This window comes from Cryptomeria japonica, chromosome 4 (genome assembly GCF_030272615.1).
Source record: "Cryptomeria japonica chromosome 4, Sugi_1.0, whole genome shotgun sequence".
Lineage (NCBI taxonomy): Eukaryota > Viridiplantae > Streptophyta > Pinopsida > Cupressales > Cupressaceae > Cryptomeria > Cryptomeria japonica.
The window spans coordinates 109985054-109993313 of NC_081408.1; the positions used below are offsets into that span (position 1 = coordinate 109985054).

Here is an 8260-nt window from a genome sequence, read left to right on the forward strand (position 1 = left end):
TCATTTGAATCTACTAGTCATCAAGTTTTTTTCAGGTTTAGAAAAAGAAGGAATATTTATTTGTACTGGATTTGGAAATTTAAATTTCTAAATCTTTCATTTTGTAATATTTGTGTCAAGTTGGAGGATCATCGTACAACTCTATCCATGCATCATGATCCATGTTTGGGTTTCAAAATCCTTGCCAAACAACTAAATTGATCCAAAGATCCAATGCCATTAATGCTAATAACTTTTAACATATCAAGAGTATTTCACACTTGGACTGATCTATGTTAAGTAGATAAACTACAATTACAATGTTGTGTCAATTTAGGAGGGTCATCCTAATTCATGGGAGATTGTAATAAATTTTCTCTTGGAATGTCCAGATGTGTCAAAGTACACACCTTGGAACCTTGAAAACCTATAAGTTCTTTATTGTTGGGAACCCTTGGTGCAACATATGTATATTATCAAGTAGTGTTTTATGTGGATATGCTTTGTAGGTCACTTCATATGCATTGTAGACTATGTATTTCCTTTCTAATTGACACGTCTATTATATTCTACACATAATCTTATTTATATTTGTAAGTTCTTTACACTTTTGAAAATTTGAATTTAGTTTTTTGGTGTCTGACTTAAAGTCACAAGTATTTAGTTTTGAGTTTTAATTCCATGATCTACTGCTTAAATGCACTAGCATGCCATATTTGTATTGGTACTGATGCCCTGCAAAATGGACAAGGTTAGTCTAAGATAAACCACACAAGAAGAAACCGTTAGTGTTAGTCAATCAAAAACTAATCTAAACAGACATATCAAAAGAGACACTAAAATCATGAAAGCATATTTAACTAAAGAAGCAAATATGATGAGGCATCTCCATATACCTCCTAACATGCTCTTAGCTCCTTCTCCCTTGTTCCTCTCCTCTCCAAGTTCCAAAATAGTGTAGCTCTCAGCAACTTTTTGCACTATGCATGCTTATGGAGGATTGAGATTTTAGTATTGTGCTCTAAATGTAAATAAAGAAGCTAATATTAGGCTATTGATACTAAAATGATTTGTTTTAACCAAAATGACAATACATGAGTTTGCTATGCTAAAATGCTCTCTAAAATGCCTATAGGTTAAATGCATACAAGTTTTTAGGATCTGGATTATGAAGAAATGGGCTCCATTTATAGGAAAAATGGAGCAATGGATGGTTGAGATTGAGTAATCTCAACAAAGGTCAGGATTGAATGGTATTCAATCTATGTGAGGACTTTCAACCCAATCCCATGTTGACAAGTGTTACCATGAGGAGGCTTGAGAGGAGAGATGAGGAGCATTAAATGCTTGAGGGGACATGATGGTTACCCTAGTCAAAGAAATAAATGCTTTGAAGAGACACATGGGTTACATGAGAGTTAAGTTAGGGGTCAAAGTCCTTAACCATGGGTGCAAGTGGAATTAACCATTAATGGTCATGTAAGAGTCATAAGTGGTTTGGAAGACTTTAGAGGTTAATTTGTTGAACACACAAAGCATTAATTGCTTTTCAAAGACTTTGGAGTCTTTGAGAAGTGACTCCAATTTGCTTAAGAATGTGACAATATTTAGGGGATGGATTAGGTTAATTAGGAAGGGTTTAGAAGAATCTAAAAGGGGTTTAAGCATGCAAGTGGATTTTGTAGGAAAATGCAAGTGGGAGGAATTTTGGTATTTTCAATTAAAATAAAATCATTTATTTCAATTAAATGGTGTAATTTGCATTTGGGTAAATATTTAAATAAATATTAATTTATTTAAATGAGAAAAAGAAGATAAAACATTAAATGCTTGAAGACTTTGAGGGAAACCATTAAAGGCTTAAGAAGACTCTAGAAGGAAGCCATTAAGTTTGAAGACTTTAAGGGAAACCATTAAAGGCTTAAGAAGACTTTAAGGGAAGCCATTAAGTTTGAAGACTTTAAGGGAAACCATTAAAGGCTTAAGAAGACTCTAGAAATAAGCCATTAAGGGAAACCATTAAAGTCTTAACAAGATTTTAAGGGAAGCCATTAAGTTTGAAGACTTTAAGGGAAACCATTAAAGTCTTAAGAAGACTTTAAGGGAAGCCATTAAATTTCAAGTGGGTGAGGATAAATAGGATTTTAAATAAATAATTTATTTAAAATAGTTGTGCAACTTGCATTTGTAGGAAAATGCAAGTGGGTGGAGGATAAAGGTGATTTAAATAAATGATTTATTTAAAATAGTTGTGCAACTTGCATTTGTAGGAAAATACAAGTGGGTGGAGGATAAAGGTGATTTAAATAAATAATTTATTTAAAATAATTGTGCAACTTGCATTTGTAGGAAAATGCAAGTGGGTAGAGGATAAAGGTGATTTAAATAAATATTAATTTATTTAAATGTGAGAGGTGGGATTTTGGGGGATTTAAATAAATATTAATTTATTTAAATGTGAGAGAATATTTAATTAAATAAATATGATTTATTTATTTAATTAATGGTTTGAATTTGGTTAAGTGAATTAAATCAAATAAATTGAATAATTTATTTTAAATAATCAAATAAATACTAAATATTCATTTAATTAAGTAGACAGATTTATGTGACTACAAGTACAATTTAAAAAGTCAGTTTTTTTATTGAAAGTCCCAATCAGAGCTTTGGTTTAAACTCAAATTCACAAATATTTGATTATGAGTTATAATCTCATGATTATATATCTATATGCACCTTATATGTTTCACTAAAATTCTAATTATATCCTTTGATGTAGACTCAAATTTATAATTAGTCCAATCTAAATTCTAATCTTACAATATATATATCCATACAAATAAGATCTTACTGTAAAACCCAATTTATATTTGATATGCTACTTATATACCCTTACATATCTTATAACTCTTATTAATTTAATTAAATATTTTAATCTTATACTTCCGTGCTTATATACAACTTATTGTCAGTGGAACAACATAAAGTCAATAAAATTCTTAAATTCATGTGTAATTGGTTGTGCGTTCTCAAACTTTATTACAAAAGAAACTTGAAAAACTTATGATATTATATTCTTTTCTCTTTAGGAAAGCAATAAAAAGATTTATTGATAATTCTGCAAAACATGTTTCATGCCGTAAGACTTTGAATTATAAACAATTTACATAAATTTGCCTTTAAGCTTACACATGCTGAACTGGTCATTGTCTAATGATTTGTTTGTTTATTCAGGTCAAATGAAGTTTCCCTTATGGAGCCTCTAATTGCAGGCACTGAATTACCACGATCACCATTAGAAATGAAGAAATAAATATTTTCAATTAAAATTACAATTGCTATACCAAATAAATAAAGAAATCCAGCCAAACAGTATTACCAAGTAGCCATTGAAATGGCTTAATACAAAAGAATACACTACAAGTCTCCTTTTACCACCCCTTAACAATTTTACATCACAATAAGCATGTGGGGAATTTGTCCATGCCTTATCCTGTTCAGACTGCATAGCTGAATTCATAATCATTCTCATTGAATCATTTTTCATGATCTTGATTGAAATTTCAAACATTTTGAATGACATTCTGATCATAGATCACAGAGTGTGATCTAAAATATTGATGAAAAAAATTCACGCAATGAAAATCAGAAACAACAAATCTATGAAAATCTACTAACAAATGACTACTGATAAATTTCTGTGGCTGTTAAGGGCTGAGGAGGAATTGAAGGCTACAAGTACCAAGGCTTGATATCCATTGGAATTGGATGCACAAAACCATCTGATGAACTCAAATCAAGGTCATTCAATACCCCTGCCCATTGCATTTTGATATTCAGAGACTGCAGCTTGTGGCTTAAATCCATGGCATGTGACCGAAGAAGAGAATTCTCCTCTTGCAGCTGCATGTAATTGAGTGAAACAATGTTCAATTGTGTGAATAACATATTGTTTTCTGCTCCGAGATTATCTACATCTGCATTCAGTTCATCTAAATGCTGCTGCTTTCTCAATCTGGATTTCCTTGCTGATTCTCTGTTGGCAATCATTCTTTTCTGCTTCCTCTCATCAATGATTTGATGTGGGTCTTTCTCAGAACCTGAGTTTTGTTGTGTGATCACTGTCCCACTGGAAGATGTTATGGGATTTGTGCAAGCACTCATGCCCTTCATTGAATTGGGCACAATCAAGTTTGATTGAAGAACCATGGTGGTGCAGAGGTTAGCTATCTGGAAAAACCACACAGATCAATCAACAGTAAATTTCAAATCTAACTAATTGTAATATATGGAATTTGGATTCTGATATCAATAAAACATCGAAGTATTGTATGATCCTAAAATTCGCTGTCCACCCCGAGAACAAATAATGGAAATGGTCATGATAGCCTTCAGATTAGATTTGTCCAATTTGGATATATAAAAGACACTGTTAGATGCCTAAAAAGACTTTGCGACAATTCTCTAAATATAAAAATAAACAAAGTTGAAAAAAATACATAAAGAATAATAGTTCAAAAAGGACTAAATAGTTCACAAACTTCAAAACTCCTGTTTTTACTGTAATTCAATAATATTTGATATAAATAAACTGCCTAACTGGGGCTTTGAAAGCAAACATGATACAGGGAAAATAATTAGAGAACACAGATTCTATCAATTTGTTAAGCGTAACAATCACCTTCCCATAAAGAGCACAATATACTAATTTTTTGGTATGTGGATTAGTACGTGTCCAAAGAGTTCATATTGATTTCCTAAAGAGGTGTGTTGGAAAAACATTTAAAATAAAATCAAGCTATCTTCAGCATGCATGACTGATTAAGCTAACAGACCAGAAAAAAATTCAGTCAGTTGGACCATTCAGAATTAAATGTTGTAGAGTTGGTCAAATTATCATTTTCATATGAATTCCATTGAACCAAAAGTTACAGGATACATCAATATTAAAACAAAATTTAATTTGTACAAAATTGAATTTTGATGTAAAATTTTAAAAAATTCTAATTTTTATCAAAATTGTTTGAATTTTGTTTAACTTTGGTTTCAAGTAGAGTTATCCAGTCTGGAAGGAAATTTAATCTGATGAACAAACAAGTAGTGGTTCAGAAGCCTTACCTACTTTTATGGTTTCCTTTGGTTACCTACTTTTATGGTTTCCTTTGGTGTCATGTGGAAAAGGTTTTGGACATCAAAAATTAAAAAGCAAAGAGGAATTTGATTCTAAATTCTAATTTGGTGCTTATATCTAGATTATGATCAAAATTAGTGGTAGTTGTTTGTTACTTTTATTTTTTAAAAGAATTTATATTTTTTAATAGAATAAACTCATAAGACAACATATACATGGGAAAACCCTTTCATGAAAAACCCCACTCTAAACACTTAGTTCAATTGTATTAATCAACAAAAACAATAGTTACAATACAATCTTAGACCTATGCTCTTCAATACTTTTCAAACTATTACAAGATTCTAGAATAATTTTGGTAGCATAAAAACACCTTTGAAGATTTTCAACTTGTCATACAAAATGAGCTAAGGGACTACGTACGTATTTATAACCACTTCTACATGAAGAATGGATTCCAATAATGCCCAAAGTCAACTCTAATGCTTAGAAATGGCTGAGAACTGAACAAGAGTCCAATATGGCATGTTGTCATTGTCAGGTCTCAATGAAAATGACAATTTAACAAATCACCACTTGTTAACTCATTCAAAATCTCAACCTACTATGTCAACTCATCACATGTGCCACATGCCTAACATATGTGAGAAATGTTAGCTACTAAAATACAACTCCAAACTATAATAGAAATTGCAAAACAATACTCTTTAGTCAACATAGGAAATTGCCAAGTCAATTTCCACTCCAAAATGAAACACATATGAAGCATCTTTCCCAAATATAGCATCTTCCAAGTGGGTGTCAACTTCCTAGACAATAGGGATTATACCATCTCATCACCTACCATGTAGGATGCCACCTCACTAAGAGGTTTCACAAAGTGAATGACAACTTCTAAGACAGTTAATAACTTAGGATATAAAAAATTATTTACATCAATAATTAATTAAAATCAAATAAACAATGTTAGGACTCTAAGGTTGAGACACCTTAATCCCAACTTTTTCAACTTCACCTTTCCATCTTCTACCATATCACAAACAAAATGAAACTAAACATCAATGTGATTTGTTCTGACATGAAAAATAGGTTTTTTAGCTAAGCTAATGACACTTTGACTGTCACAATATATTGTAATTTGTCTTACATTTAAACTAATATTAGAACACAATCCCATAAGCCAAATGCTTTCCTTGGAAGCATGACTAGCTACCTGTTGTGACATTTTCACACATCGCCCCATTGCAAATGGGGACCCCTGTTTTTTGCTTTTTAGGTCTTTTAGGGGTTTGTCAGTTGGCTTTTGCATTTTTTGAGTGCTGTCGGGGAGATCAATAGGATAGCAAGTCCTGCTGGAGTGAAGTCTTGATCCTGAAAATTTGGCTAAGTCTGAAAGTCCTGATCCTGAAATTTGGCTAAGTCTGGAATGTCCTGATCCTGAAGTTTGACTAAGTCTGGAAACTGAAAAACCTCAAAAAACTAGATTTTGCAATATAACTCTTGGAGGTCTGAAACCACTCTCAAACATCCTAAAAGTATATATGGAATATAACTTAAAGTATAAGAAAGAAGAAAGATAGAAGTATAAGAAAGAAGAAAGATAGAAGGAAATGTAAGAAAGAAGAAAGATAGAAGGAAATGTCACTTATACTTAAATGTTATATTCCATAAAAATTATCCTGATAGAGAGTTCAAAAAGTCAAATTTCGCCCCTATCCTTCACTAAGGATCCAAAGTAAATTTCGCTCCTGTCCCTCTCCAAGGGACCAAGGCAAAGTGCTCCTGTCCCTCACCAAGGGTCCAGGGTGAAAAGGCTTATTTGAGCCATTCCTGGCCTTGTTTGGTTAAATTGAGACATCAAAAGCATGGTGAAGGACGAAATGAGCATGATAGAGCATCCAGACTTGATCAAAGACAATGAAATGATGGAGTTTTTATCTACAAAGGTAAAAGCGCTCCTGTCCCTCACCAAGGGACCAGAGCGATTTTCTTTATATACACATTTTTTAGACCTTTCTTAGACTTGAACTCTTATTCATGGCGCGTAACAAGATGATATCTTCCTTAGCCAGGACATTTCATGGTGAAAAGTGAAGCATTTTGGCCTAGAAGACAAAATTCGCTCTTGTCCCTCACTGAAGGACCAGAGCTTGAATTTCAAATTTGCACTGTTCTTGCAGGATCAAGACAATTTTATGATTTGAAGAGACCAAGGAAAACATGATTTATCCATTGAATATAATTTGGAAGGCTAACAAAGGACGGATAAGCTTGGATTTGCAAAATCGCTCCTGTCCCTCTCCAAGGGACCAGGGCGAAAAACCTAATATCCAGTCCTTCTCGCCAAGTTTGGATGAATCTAAGCCAAGGCGCGAATTTGAAATGATGTTTAAAATGCCTTGAGGTTGATATGATCAAGAATTTGCACAATGGATGCAAAAGGTGCTCCTGTCCCTCACTAAACGACCAGGGTGATTTTTATAAAATCAACAATTTCCCTCCGAGATTATGCTAAGGCAAAGTTGAGCAAGATTGGAAAGCTCTTCTAAATCATGATGAACAAAGGTTTGACTCCAAAAACTTGATGATCCTAGGCCAAATGCAAAAGGCGCTCCTGTCCCTCACTGAAGGACCAGGGCGAAAATCTCTAGAACATCAATTTTGCCTTGCAAAAAATGAGTTGAACATGCACTGAAGGGACGAAAGGGATCATTGCTAGCCCCACAACATGAATTGGCAATTAAAAAATGAAGGATTGAGGACAAAAGTGAAAAGGCGCTCCTGTCCCTCTCCAAGGGACCAGAGCGAAGTTATTAGCATTCACTATTTTCTACTTGGGCATTAATATCCTCCAAATCGCATGAAATGCCAAAATCATCAACTTCGAAATATTTGAAAAAATTAATTAAATTGGCATTTAATAAATTAATTTTGGGCCTCAAAAAATCGAATTTCTATTATAAAGGCATTTAAAATTAATTTTTGTGAAATAAAAAATTCAAAGTTGAGCGCACAAGGCATTATTTTGTCTTTATTTATCAAGTCGGCCTTCTTCTTAGTGTTTTTTATATTTTATTTTTTGGCTTATTTTGTCAAGTCGGCCTATGGGAAATGAAATGGTGAGTGCTCTATATATTTGGGGTGTGTTTT

The 8260-nt window shown here is 32.8% G+C and overlaps 1 protein-coding gene across 1 annotated transcript; it reads right to left on the reverse strand.

Moving 5' to 3' along the window:
* Positions 1-3711: 3711 nt before the first annotated feature.
* On the reverse strand, positions 3712-4188 carry LOC131874918 (bZIP transcription factor 44-like). Its single transcript, XM_059218873.1, has one exon. It carries the CDS (start codon positions 4186-4188, stop codon positions 3712-3714), a length of 477 nt encoding a protein of 158 aa, XP_059074856.1.
* Between the last annotated feature and the right edge of the window lie 4072 nt (positions 4189-8260).

Excerpts from the sequence above, each read along its gene's own strand:
- LOC131874918 (XM_059218873.1), bottom strand. The coding sequence starts at position 4,188 with ATGGTTCTTCAATCAAACTTGATTGTGCCCAATTCAATGAAGGGCATG.